This window comes from Brassica rapa, chromosome A08 (assembly GCF_000309985.2).
Source record: "Brassica rapa cultivar Chiifu-401-42 chromosome A08, CAAS_Brap_v3.01, whole genome shotgun sequence".
Taxonomy (NCBI): domain Eukaryota; kingdom Viridiplantae; phylum Streptophyta; class Magnoliopsida; order Brassicales; family Brassicaceae; genus Brassica; species Brassica rapa.
In genome coordinates, this window is record NC_024802.2 from 21,017,144 (window position 1) to 21,030,224 (window position 13,081).

Below are 13,081 nucleotides of genomic sequence, written 5' to 3' on the forward strand. Positions count from 1 at the left end.
TCACCATCTCTGAGCTTAATGAATATGTGATCGCTGCCCAGCCTCAGGCATATTCACTTATGTAAATTGAAAACCTCTGGAAATTACACTACTCATTATACATGTTCTTTGACGTTCCACAGATAGTTGAGTTTCTCTGCGTTCCAGCTCAAGCTAACCGAGGTTAATTAACAAGACATTCTCTCAATGATTGTTCTCTATATTACATGATTAAAAGGTGTTAATGTGTTTTGATCATCTCTTTGTTCCACAGTCTAAAGGACCTTAAAGCGTTCGCAGAAGCAATAGATGTGGTTAGAGACAAAGGTGTTGCTATGGCTGTGGCTGTGGCGTCCGCCGAAGACATTGATGCGGCGAACGTGCACGTCCAAACTTTTTCAGAGGTGAAGAAAGCTCTCTAAGCTGATAAGTTTTACTGTAATAAGATTGAGAATCTCTATTAGATTTGGTTCTCTGCTGCGAGGGAGTGTATTGGCAAAGCTAATATATTAAACGTGCGTAAAAAACTTTGTAGAATATGAGAGCGTAAAAAACTTGGTAGAATTGCACTCAGAAATTTCACCGTTGGAATTTTGCCCGAAAGCTTACCAAAAAACTATTTGATGTAATAACTCTGTAATACTAAATAAATTTTCAAAATAATTCTGGGCGAAACTTTTCTAAATCTACATTTAAATCTAAATAACTTAACCTAATAATTTTACCAAAAGTTAACAACTTGCATCAATATCAATACATATTTTAATTTTAAAACAAACATACTTAAATAGTTACATATTCAGATATCTTTAATTAGTATATATATCTTTAACTTACGGCATATTTATTAATTTAGATTTTTTTTTGTAATTTAAAATCTTTTTCCTTTAATGTGTCCTATATATATTAATTTTTAATATCAATTTTCAAGTGAATAATTATCCTTAAACAGTACTTTTCTTAGGGTTTGCGGGCTTAAAGAAATGTTTGAAAATATAGTATTAAATATTTTTTTTACCAGCCAAAAATTTATTATTAATTAGCATCAGTTAAAATATTATATAGATTTTATCCAAAAATGACACAAACGTTAATTTTTATTCAATTTTGATTAATTTTAAAAAAAGAGTTTCATTCAAAAATGACACAAACGTTATACACACAGATCATCAAAAACAAAATAAATAATCAATAAGTGTATGCCAATTGAACGTTAAACAATTTCCGCGCGTAGCGCGGACATCGAATCTAGTAATTATGAAAAATCTTGTACAGAAAAAACTACACTCTATGGCAATTTTATACAAAATAATATTGACTGGCTCCGTAAATGCTAACAAATCAAATAACTTTCTGACCAAACTCAAAATAATATAATCTTTCAGATGACAAAAAAAAAAAGAATGGAAGGTAACTTTTTTGAAAGATTTGGACACACTGTACATAGTTTATTTCCCCCTAGATAATAGAAAAGAACTTATCCTTTTTTACTGACAAAAAGGGGAAACAATCAAAACATTTCTATATAATCTGTTTGACCAAAAATAAACATTATCATTATAAAAACATGCATCCATGCGTAGGAATGTAGGATTAGTCCGTCTCTTTTTTGTATTCCGGTAAAAAAGAAAAAATATCTTCCTGCTTTCTTCTGTAGGACGAGTGAAGCACGTGACCGTCACGCGCAATCAGCATCGCTTTTGGCGTGTACGTGAGCGAGACTCGGTAAGTATTTAAACAACATTTTCACTCAAAGAATCATCATATAGCTTTGGTTGATGTGACCGACGCCGAATCGGTGCTTCGGCTCTGCAGCGCCAATTAGAAACAGCCACGTTGCAAATCAAATTCACATCAAACGTACGGTCTCGTTCGTAACGAGTCAGTCGCTAATGCATTTAGAAGCGGCGCTTTAATAGTTCTTTTTTAATGTTTAAAAAAAAAAGATTTTGTAACCTTCCTTGCCATTAAAACTCTTTCTTCTTTGAATGGAAAAAATCTTTTCCTTTTATTTTCTCCTTCAATGTTCTGTTGAAATCATGTCTGTTAAATTGTGTAGCTGAGTCCAGTGTTCGTCTTGTGTTATTCTATCTGACAGGTGATACTACTCTCTCTCTCTCTCTCTAACCTGTTTTGTTCTTTTATCTGTTCATGACTTGAGTCACTCCTCTGTTTGGTTTTTGTTTCTCTGATATTGGGGTATTTATTACTAAACTGTATATTGATTCAACAACCTGTGTAACCACACTCGTTTTGATATTAATTTAAGATTGTAGAAACATTAAAAATTTTGATTTTTTTTTGGTTGTTGAAATTGAATTTAGGCAGGTGGAGTTTGATGAAAATGGAAGCTGTTGTTACTGACAATGGAGTCAATCTCAAGCATAGTGGTCTAATGGAGACTAAACCGGAGAAGGATAAACCGGTTAAGCCAACAAGTTTGAGCAGTGGTTCAGACATAGAAGAAGAAGAAGAAGAGGAGAGAAGTGTGGGATCTCTGAAGCGAGTGTCTAATAAGAAACGGAAACGGTCTATTGCTGATGAAGGTAGAGTGGCTAAAACCAAATCTTCAAGAGAGAAGAGAGCTGCAAATAGGCGCAAAGAAAAAATAAATGGTGGTGAAAAGAAACTGAAGCAGAGAAGCTCTGTGAGAAGAAGAGCTAAAACAAAGAAAGAAGACAAGGAACGAGAACAAGAACTGTCACTAGTTCCTTTCATCGAGCCAACAGATGCTGGTAACAGTTCTGAGTCAGACTCTCATGTGAAAAACGATAACTTCAATGACTGCAGAAGCATGACAAGGAGTTTAAGGGTAAGAACGTTGTTCTTACATTATGTGATTCTTGTCTGAAACTCACTTTGTTTTTCTCCTTACACAGGCAGCTTTGGGAGAGCTTGCGATTTGCCATCAATGCTTCAAAGGAGAAAGAAGATTTCTTTTCATTTGCACTTTCTGTGAAGAGAAGTTGTATTGTTTCCCATGCATCAAGAAGTGGTATCCTCACTTGTCACATGATGATGTCATAGAGAAATGTCCTTTTTGCCGAGGAACTTGCAACTGTGACGTATGTTTGCAGTCAAGTGGATTAATAGAGGTATATTGATTGCTTTATAAACATAGTTATATGTTTCTTTTCCTTCTTGTAAAGATTCTCAAGATTGATATGTGTCTTCTTTGTCTTACAGACATCAAAGAGGAAGCTCGGTGATAACGAAAGATTCCATCACCTTCAGTACTTGATTGGATCAATGCTTCCTTTCCTCAAAAAGCTATGCAAAGCGCAAGAGGAAGAGATTGAAACCGAGGCCAAGATTCAAGGTATATATAGATCTTCTGCTACTATATTAACTAGGTAAAAAACCGGAACTCATTTTATAAAAATAAATATGCCATATTTAACAAATTTAACTTTTTATATAAACTGTTTACAATTGCTTTCGAAGAAATACATGTGTTACAAAATTATCTTACATGCAACTATGTTCATTTATTAAAAATACTAAAAATCTATATTTTGTTTATACGTTTGGTTGTAATAAAATTAGAAGTATATTATCTTTGGTTCAAGCTAACATGTTGTTATGTTCTATATAGGACTAATGACTTCCCAAGTTGATGTATCCGAGACTCTATGCTCAAACGAAGAGCGTGTCTTTTGGTAAGAGTTATGTCACAATCTATATGCTACTTGTTTTTTTTATTACTTTAAGTATATCATCTGTGGTGATGCAGTAACCACTGTGCAACCTCAATAGTTGACTTGCACCGAAGCTGTCCAAAATGCTCTTACGAACTTTGCCTCAGCTGCTGCCAAGAGATCCGTGGAGGGCTGTTTTCAGAACGTCCGGAGTTGAAGTTGAATTTTGTTTATAGAGGCAGCAGATACATACATGGTGAAGACGCAGAACCAAGCTCCTCTTCTGTTCTTGACGATGAAGCTAATGATGATAAACCGTCTGTTAACTGGACTGCTAATGATAACGGGAGAATAACATGCGCTTCTAAAGACCTTGGCGGCTGCGGTGAATGTGTTCTGGAGCTGAAACGTATCTTACCGTTAACTCGGATGTCAGATTTGGAGAAAAAGGCAGAGAGGTTCTTAGCTTCTTGCAGCGTCAAGTCTCTGACAGTGTCTAACTGCAGATGTGATTCTGATTTTGAGATGAGTACGATGAGGAAAGCAGCTTCGAGAAACAGTTCAAATGACAACAACCTCTACTCTCCTGATTCTTTCGACGTCCTGAAGGAAGAGGAGCTTCTCCATTTTCAAGACCACTGGCGCAAAGGCGAGCCAGTGATCGTTAGAAACGCTCTCAACAACACAGCTGGTTTAAGCTGGGAGCCGAAGGTGATGTGGAGAGCGTTATGCGAGAATGTTGACTCAGCGATGTGTATAGATTCTTTAGCCAACTGCGAGGTGAAGATCAAAACTCGTGACTTCTTCGAAGGATACAGCAAAGGGAGATCGTACGGTAACTTATGGCCTGAGATGCTTAAGCTCAAAGACTGGCCTCCTTCGGATAAGTTTGATAACCTTTTGCCACGTCACTGCGATGAGTTCGTCTCAGCGTTGCCTTTCCAAGAGTACAGCGATCCTAGATCGGGTGTTCTCAACATTGCTACAAAGCTTCCTGAGGGTGTTCTTAAACCTGATCTTGGTCCCAAGACTTACATTGCGTATGGGAATGCAGATGAGCTTGGGAGAGGGGACTCGGTTACTAAGCTTCATTGTGATATGTCAGATGCAGTAAATATTCTGATGCATACGGCTGAAGTAACACTTAGCAAGGAGCAGCTCTCTGCGATAGAAGCTTTGAAGCTGAAACACAAGCAGCAGGATGAGAAGGAGCTTCAAGATCAGAATGATTTAGACAGAGGAGAGATTGTTGCTGTTAATGATGAGAATGAGTTTCATCATGATGAGACAGGGAGTGCGCTTTGGGACATATTTAGAAGAGAAGATGTTCCAAAGCTTGAAGAGTATTTAAGAAAGCATTGCAAGGAGTTCAGACATACTTATTGTTCTCCTGTGACTAAGGTGATAATAATAATAATAAACGTTTTTTTTTTTCCAGAGTCTTGACTTGATTTATTGGACTGATGATGAGTGTTTTTGTTTAGGTTTATCATCCGATTCATGACCAAACGTTGTTCTTAACCGTGGAGCATAAGAGAAAACTCAAGGCCGAGTTTGGTATGGTGCTTGTAACTGTAATAAATAGTTGTTATGGACTTTTTATTCATATGTTTTTGTTTGTGTGTTTTAAGGGATTGAGCCATGGACATTTGTGCAAAAGGTAGGAGAAGCTGTGTTTATTCCTGCTGGTTGTCCTCATCAAGTTCGGAATCTCAAGGTTATTGTTTTATCCACTGACATTTTTCTCATAATATGTTACTAATAAAACTGACTCTTGTTGTTGTTGTTATTGCAACAGTCTTGCACAAAGGTAGCGGTTGATTTTGTGTCACCAGAGAACATACATGAGTGTCTACGTTTGACTGAAGAGTTTAGACAACTCCCTAAGAACCATAAAGCCAGAGAAGACAAACTTGAGGTGAATATCATCAATGTTCTTACTAACTAACTGTTGCTGCTGGCTGGTGTTTACTTACTCTTTTGTTCCTTCTTTCTGTGTCATGAAAAAAACAGGTAAAGAAGATGGTGATCTACGCAGTGGAACAATCCTTGAAGGAAGTGGAGACATTATTGCCAGATTTAAGCTTAAAAGAAGCATAAACTTATGTTGTGACTTTTTGTTCTCAAACCTTGTAATAGCAGGCCTTGTAGATTGTAAAGCCTTGCATGGGGATTGATTGCTTATGGAAATGATCCCCTTTTTGGGTGTTACTTTTGGACATGTTGGATTGGAAGGCCATTCCTTTTTGGTATATGAAAATGAAAAGTTACTACTACTAGTGTACTTTGCATTGTTTTGTGATAGAGAGACCAATTTGGATACTCATAATAGTTGTGCTGTTTATGACATCTTTCAGTTTAAAATTTTGGTTTATTTCCAGTTTTAAAAAAAAAGTTTGGTTCGCAATATTTATGAAGTTATTGTTTTGGGCCTTCTGGTTGTAAAATTTTGATTGTATAATTTGAAAGTTGAAATGGCAATGTATTTTTTTTTTGGATTTTGATGGTTAAATAATTTTTTTTATCTCATATATTTACATTGGTATTTTTGGTGATGACTATTTCAAATTTTTTAATGTTAATAGTAAACCATTACTTTTGTATAATATTTAAAGTTTGACTAAAGAATATATATATGTGATTAATGTTAATAAAATCTCCAAATATTATACCATTTCTGACATTCTCAGTTGACTTCTCTTTTTTGTGGAAAACAAGTAGGTGTTGAATAATAATTTACTGATGTTGTAATTATACTGGGGTCCCACAGAACTTTAAGACACGTACGTGGACTACCTTATACGACGACGTATAAAAGAATAATCTACGTGACTCCCGTCTACCATCATCTCCTGTCTTCTTCTTCTTATCTCTCAAATTCCAAAAATGTACTAACGCCAATTTTTTACAGTTTCGATCTCTCCTTCTGACTTCAAAACCCTAAAAACGATGTTGATCGGTGGGCGACGGTGGAGTTTCTGATCGCAAATCTTCCTCCGTGAGGTACAATACAATGACGAGGAAACCGGCGTCGCGTCGCGGCGTCGTGTGGCTCGGGTGGAAGCTCGTTATCGCTTTCTCCGTCTGCCTATGCCTTCTCGCTCTCCTCAGGATCCAGTTACAGTACCGTTCCGTCGCGACATTGACGCCGCCGCTCTCCGTCGCGGGAAATGAGATCGCGCTCCGTGATTACTACTCCGGCGACCGTCCGAAGGTGGCTTTCCTTTTCTTAGCTCGGCGTGATCTCCCGCTTGATTTTCTGTGGGATAGTTTCTTCAAGGTTTGGGATTTTTAGGATTACGTATTTGATTTAGCTTCATGTCACTGTCTATGGTTTGTTTTGTTTTCTAAATGTGGAAAGTTACTGTTTTTGGTGATTTTGAAGGGTGTTGATCAGGCGAATTACTCTGTTTATGTACATTCGGTACCTGGTTTTGTGTTCAATGAGGAAACCACGAGATCAGAGTATTTCTATAATCGACAGTTGAACAATAGCATCAAGGTGAGTGTTGTTCATTATCTGTTTATATTATATGCCTGAGAATGTATCAGCAGAGATGTAAAAGATAAGCCTTTTTGACATTTATTAACTGTTCTCAGGGATTATAGTGGATGAATCTAAACTTAGGTGTGTTATGGTTATAGGTAATATGGGGAGAATCCAGCATGATTGCAGCTGAGAGATTGCTGTTTGCTTCTGCTTTAGAGGATCACTCAAATCAAAGATTTGTTCTTCTCTCTGACAGGTGCGCTTCTCTGAGAATTATTAATCATCTAATGCTTTCCTTTGCTGGATTGCATTCCTTGGTTTGATATTCCATTCCAATATTCTCTTTACTGTATTTTGCATACGATTAGTCGGCAGTACATGGTTAGTCAATTACAGTACCTCTTGGTTTTAGCTTTGAACTGCTAATGCAGAAGTGGACTTGTGCAGTACAGAACACACATACATATACTCATTTGTGTTCTCACACTCGTAGCATTTTTGCTTCTACTTTCTGTTTTGCAGATGTGCTCCGTTATATGACTTTGGCTATATATACAGATATATTATCTCGTCACCGAGGAGTTTTGTGGATAGGTAGTTTGCAAGTCTAAACTTTTTGAGATTTCTCAGTACTTGTAAATATGTTAGTGGAAGCATTTGGCTTGTATGGCCTGATAGCTGGTATATAAGAGGAGTTTTCTAGATGTTGATAACTGTGTTTCTCTCTATTTACAGTTTTCTTCATACTAAAGAGACACGGTACAGTGTGAATATGTCTTCTGTCATACCTGAAGAGAAATGGCGTAAAGGTTCCCAGGTATCTTCATTATCTTGCTTTTGAAACGAACATTGGAGAATTGGTTTCTTACTAAGATCTTTAAAGCCTAGTTTCTTCTGGACATCTAAACATGAGGGTAAGAGGGACAAGGGTTCCGTTGTAGTTCATGAATATTTTAATCTCATCCTTGTTTTATCTATTGCAGTGGATATCTGTGATCAGAAGTCATGCAGAGGTCATTGTTAATGATGGTATCGTATTCCCAGTTTTTAAGAAATTTTGCAAGGTAAAGATCAGGCTTTTATGTGGATTCAGTTTCGTTACTGCTTGCAATCACACTATTAAGCGAAACCTCAGAGTATCTATTATTGTTTTCAATGCCACTCTTGATTCCTTTTTTGCTGAAGAAACAACAAATGATTTGGTGATTTCTCTTTCAATTTGCAGAGAGCTCCACCTTTAGGTTCTCAAGAGGCATGGTTGTTTTTTGTAAGTGATGCTTCCACATTGGCATTTTGCATTAATATCAACAGCTTGAAAAAAAAGTTTCAGTGATGTTAAACCTGTGTCGTTTTGTGAACTCAGAGACAGAACCGGCGCAACTGCATCCCTGATGAACACTATGTGCAAACATTGCTTACGGTAATCACATATCTTAGAAACATCTCTTCAGTTTGTTGTTCCTTTTCTCCATGTAAAAAGTTTCGTATTAATTACGTTACTATACCATTTTTTATTTCCAGATGCGTGGACTAGAGAGTGAAATGGAACGAAGAACACTGACATATACTGTATGGAACGTTTCGGGTTCAAAGTATGAAACCCAAACTTGGCATCCCGTCACTTTCACATTTGAGAACTCTGGCCCTGGCCAAATAAAGGAAATAAAGGTACATTATATCTTTGTTAATGATATGCATCACAACCATTGGATCTATACTTTTGAGTAATCATTAATTTTTTTTTTCTTGGAACAGAAAATAGACCATGTCTATTACGAGACTGAATCACGAACAGAATGGTGCAAGGCAGACTCAAAACCCGTCCCATGCTTTCTCTTTGCAAGGAAATTCACTGAAGGAGCCGCAATGCGCCTTGTGAGGGAAGGACTTATAGGATCGTCTAAAAACATAACTTTATAAGTGATATATTTAACTCAGGAACAGTGTAAGCAAAGTGTTTTAGGTGACAAACTGAGAAAGGGGTGCGTATCTTCTAGGTCAAGCAACAGAGAGTTCACATAGATTAGGTAATAGCATTGATAACATCACTCATGAGGTCAAGCAACTACTTTCGAATTTTGTTTGGTAAACATTTTCTATTAATATGTCTGAAGAAACGGGCTTTGATTAATATCTATCTTATTAAAACTCAAGTACAAAATTGGAATGTTTGGAGACTTGAATAGGACTATTAAAAAAATTTGGAGTGTTTGGAAACATAAATTGTAGTCTTTTAAAAAAAAATTAATTTTGTTTGGAAACAAGGATAGTAGTATTAAGAAAAAAAAAGTAATGGGCTTATGTTTTTAGGAAAAATTAAAAGTCCATCATATTATAAAAAACTATCTATCTAGGCGAGATTTAAAATATACAAAAACGGGTCAATCTAATCGCCTAAAACTTTTTCTTTTCTAAACTAACCATAAAACAAAATTTAAACTTTATACACATATTTCAAATCAAAATAATAATTTAAAGTTGATTTATATCAAAAATTGATTAAAAACTAATACATATATTCAAAAATGGATTTTTACTAAACTATTTTTCAATAACCATTATACAAAAATGTTGTCAATATATATAATAAAAATACAATACAAAGCCCAATTTGAAATACCAACTCAAATTATCGTTTTTATATTTCCTATTAAGTTTTATAAATATAATATATGTAATTATTTATATGATGGTACGTATAAAATACTATTAATTATATGATTACTTATATGATGGTACGTATAAAATACAATTAATTATATGATGACAGTATACGATATATAATAATGAATAGGGATGAGATTTCGGGCACCCATACGGGTTTGGTTCTGATCGGTTTGTGTTTCGGGTTTTCGGAGTCAAAGATTTAAGCCGTGTTAGGATGTTTCTAAATTTTGGTTTGAGTTTGATTCGGATCTTTGCGGGTTTGGTTCGCGTTTGGATAACCCATTTAAATTATTTTTAAAGTTTAAATCATTATCTATTTTAAATTTTTCAAAATCTATAAATAAAATAATATATTACCTATAAATTTGAATAACATATGTCAGAATACCTAAGCTTAACATATCAATTGGTTTGATTTAAAATTTTGGATACGGAATCAATAATTATTTTAAGTATTTTTGGTGATTTGAGTATACTTTAACTATTGCAGATATTTACTTTTGACTATCTATATATATATTTTCAAGTATTTAAACCAATTTAAAAGTATCATTCTTAATGTTTTATATACGTTAAATCTAAAAATAATTAATATATATATAAGTATATAAATCTATTTTTAGATAAATTCGGGTACCCGAATACTTCGGTTCGGATCAGATTTGGTTCTCTAAATAACATAATTTTGAATAATTCGAATATTTAATCAATTTATGTTCGGGTTTGGTACTATATTTTTGGATCGGTATCGGTTCTGTTCTTTGGATTCATTTTGTAAAACCTTAATAATTACATGAAAAACAAATATCAACATATTTTTCAAAATGTACACCCGCGCGCCTGCGCGGGTCGAAATCTAGTTATGTCTTACAACATATCATTTCACCAATAATAAAACAGCAGTTTTTATTTGTTCTTCCTGGAAACTGGTTTTGATGTTTTAATCACGGTTTCAAAGTGTTTGCAAGCAGTTCAATTTTTCTTAGGATACTCTCTCGCCCCGAAGATCGTCGATCCTATTCTCACATTTGTGCTTCCCAGTTCAATCTGCAAATCAAAAAACAAAGAAAACTCTTTTTAGCATTTTGAGTAGAACTCAGTGTTCCGTACTTAATTGACAACATGGTGTTGATCAGAAACTTACGGCTAATTCAAAGTCACCGGACATCCCCATGGATAGCTCACATTGCTCCTCAGGTATTCCAAGCGCCTCACACACTTCACTTCTGCATTTTGCAAGCATCTACACATACAATGTGATACAAAAGAGAGCCTCTTTTTGGTTAGTGTTCCCGTGATATTACCAAACGTTTCTTTAGATTTCCATTCAGATTATATAAACCTTGAAGTTCTCTGGGGTTGAAGTGTAATCAGCCATCCCTATCGTCATCAAACCAGAAAACTCAAGGTTCGAGCAGGCTTCCTTCACATGCTTTGCTAGTCCTACGCATCCAGAGGGCTCCACGCCGAATTTTGCTGCAAGTATCAGTGAGATGATCATGTAAAGAACCGTGGAAATGGAAACATCTGAGCTGGATAAGAAGAAAAAGTTGGAGATTTCAAGATTCTTACACTCTTCGCCACTGGTATTCACTTGAACCAAGACCTTCAGAGGCTTTCTTCCGATGTTTCCAACCACACGATCAAGCATGTTTGCAATCTACGAAGTAAATGAGATAACCAGCGTATGTCAGATGCATGTTCCTGATGTTTTCTCTAGTTTGAGAGAGGCATAACAACTTAGAAGCAAGTTACAAGGCTGAGTCCTCATAAAATTAGAATCTCTAAAGAGCCCCCTATGCCATTGTATCTCCAGAAGATGTTTAATTAACTCTCAATGCATCTCTACTCATACTCATATCCACTAACCCACAACATTGCCATCCAATTATACAGATAAGATTCAACAAACGATTGAGACCTCATTCTACATATTCCACTATCTACAGTCTTGTTACCTCCTTTAAGACCTCGAAAGAACGCTACAAATCAATAAACTCTACTCCTACTATATACACAATGAGAATATTTACCTTCTCATCGTCCACACTTTCCACCATCACAAGGTTAGGCACTCCAGCTGATCAAACAAATCAAAGAATCAAGACCAGAACATATCAAACACATACATAGAAACTCAGTATAAACGAATCACAGAACTCAGCTTAGTATATCAATGCAAACCAGAAGTAGTCTCAAAACCAATGAACCAACAACAACAACACTTACTTAGCAAAGGCTTCACTTTGTTACTCTGCAGATTCCCAATGAAATGCCACTCTATATCTTCAGGAAGCTACAAAATTTCAAATCGCAAAAAAAAAAAAAATGATCAGACTTTTTAAAATCCAAATAGTACCAAAAAGATTCAAACTTTCAAACTGATTCGAACCTGTGGGGCCTTCTCAATGATCTCCTGCACGTAGTTCTCCCCAAAAGACCTCTGACCCGCGTCGTACACTTGCCGAATCAGAGAAACTGGCTTCGTCTTGCTCACCGCTACGACCCGTATCCGATCCGACGCGCGACCCGCCTTCTCCGCCGCCTGGTTCACCCGCTGAAACACCGATCGCAAAGCCGCCACGCCATCTATTGCCGCCGCTGACATAGCCGGTTCCGCCACGTGTCTTGATGGTTCGCTCGTGTGCTTGTCTTTGTTTTCGAGATCGTTCATCGAAAGCTGATAGCTTTTTTTTTTTAATCACACTCTCTGGTCACAGTTTCGTGGAAGAGAATGACGGAGACGTGTTATACGCTGCGTTTCGATGGAAATGAAGAGTGACGAAAATATCTTATTATATAAAGCTCACCGCAGCCATGAGCTAACAGTGTAACCTTCTTTTTTTGTTTACAGTGTATCTTTTGTTCTTATTATGTCAACGCACTGAATCATGTTTACTTTTTTTTTTTTAACTGACGAATCAAGATCTACTATAAAGTGTCGGAAACAAAAACGAATTACGAAAAGAAAAAAAGGCAACAAAATATACAAAAGAGAAGAAAAGAATGTGATCATGCTTTGCCTTTAAAAAACATGTTTTAATGCTTTTAGAAGATTCTGTTCTCATTGCTTTGAACTCCACAAGTGATAGGAGCTTTGGAATTGGCTCTCACTCCTCAAGTACCAAAAGATTCCACCTCCAAATCCAATAGCTCTGGCCGCTGAAACCGCCGTCACCGTTCCTGATCACAAATTGTTCGGTTCAGATCAGATCACTAGTCACAACTCACAAGTACTTAAATTATATTTTATATCAAAATTGAATACAAAATCATACAGTAATAAGATGACCAAATATATATCATA

General features: G+C 36.0%; 3 protein-coding genes across 4 annotated transcripts; 2 read left to right on the forward strand and 1 right to left on the reverse strand.

Moving 5' to 3' along the window:
• Positions 1-116: 116 nt before the first annotated feature.
• LOC103836196 (lysine-specific demethylase JMJ25) lies at positions 117-5,896 on the forward strand. Of its 2 annotated transcripts, none has more exons than XM_009112434.3 (11): positions 117-162; positions 254-2,077; positions 2,304-2,791; positions 2,859-3,074; positions 3,166-3,298; positions 3,575-3,638; positions 3,713-5,018; positions 5,102-5,174; positions 5,249-5,334; positions 5,416-5,535; positions 5,631-5,896. In XM_009112434.3, the coding sequence occupies exons 3-11, from the start codon at positions 2,318-2,320 to the stop codon at positions 5,715-5,717; spliced, it is 2,559 nt and encodes an 852-aa protein (XP_009110682.1). In that variant the 5' UTR covers positions 117-162; positions 254-2,077; positions 2,304-2,317; the 3' UTR covers positions 5,718-5,896. The 2 variants fall into 2 exon arrangements, with proteins under 2 accessions (XP_009110682.1, XP_009110683.1); XM_009112435.3 differs by having other exon boundaries at positions 2,308-2,791.
• Positions 5,897-6,443: 547 nt separating this feature from the next.
• Positions 6,444-10,689, forward strand: LOC103836197 (glycosyltransferase BC10). The gene is made up of 11 exons (XM_009112436.3): positions 6,444-6,897; positions 7,003-7,119; positions 7,263-7,363; positions 7,630-7,701; positions 7,843-7,924; positions 8,091-8,171; positions 8,333-8,374; positions 8,471-8,527; positions 8,629-8,775; positions 8,863-9,240; positions 10,635-10,689. Exons 1-10 carry the CDS (start codon positions 6,631-6,633, stop codon positions 9,025-9,027), a joined length of 1,131 nt encoding a protein of 376 aa, XP_009110684.1. The 5' UTR covers positions 6,444-6,630; the 3' UTR covers positions 9,028-9,240; positions 10,635-10,689.
• LOC103836198 (pyridoxal phosphate homeostasis protein) lies at positions 9,184-12,543 on the reverse strand. Its single transcript, XM_009112437.2, has 8 exons — positions 12,167-12,543; positions 12,004-12,070; positions 11,808-11,854; positions 11,347-11,434; positions 11,117-11,250; positions 10,919-11,017; positions 10,636-10,821; positions 9,184-9,241 (listed from the first exon to the last, which is right to left on the reverse strand). Exons 1-7 carry the CDS (start codon positions 12,446-12,448, stop codon positions 10,747-10,749), a joined length of 792 nt encoding a protein of 263 aa, XP_009110685.1. The 5' UTR covers positions 12,449-12,543; the 3' UTR covers positions 9,184-9,241; positions 10,636-10,746.
• Positions 12,544-13,081: the final 538 nt, after the last annotated feature.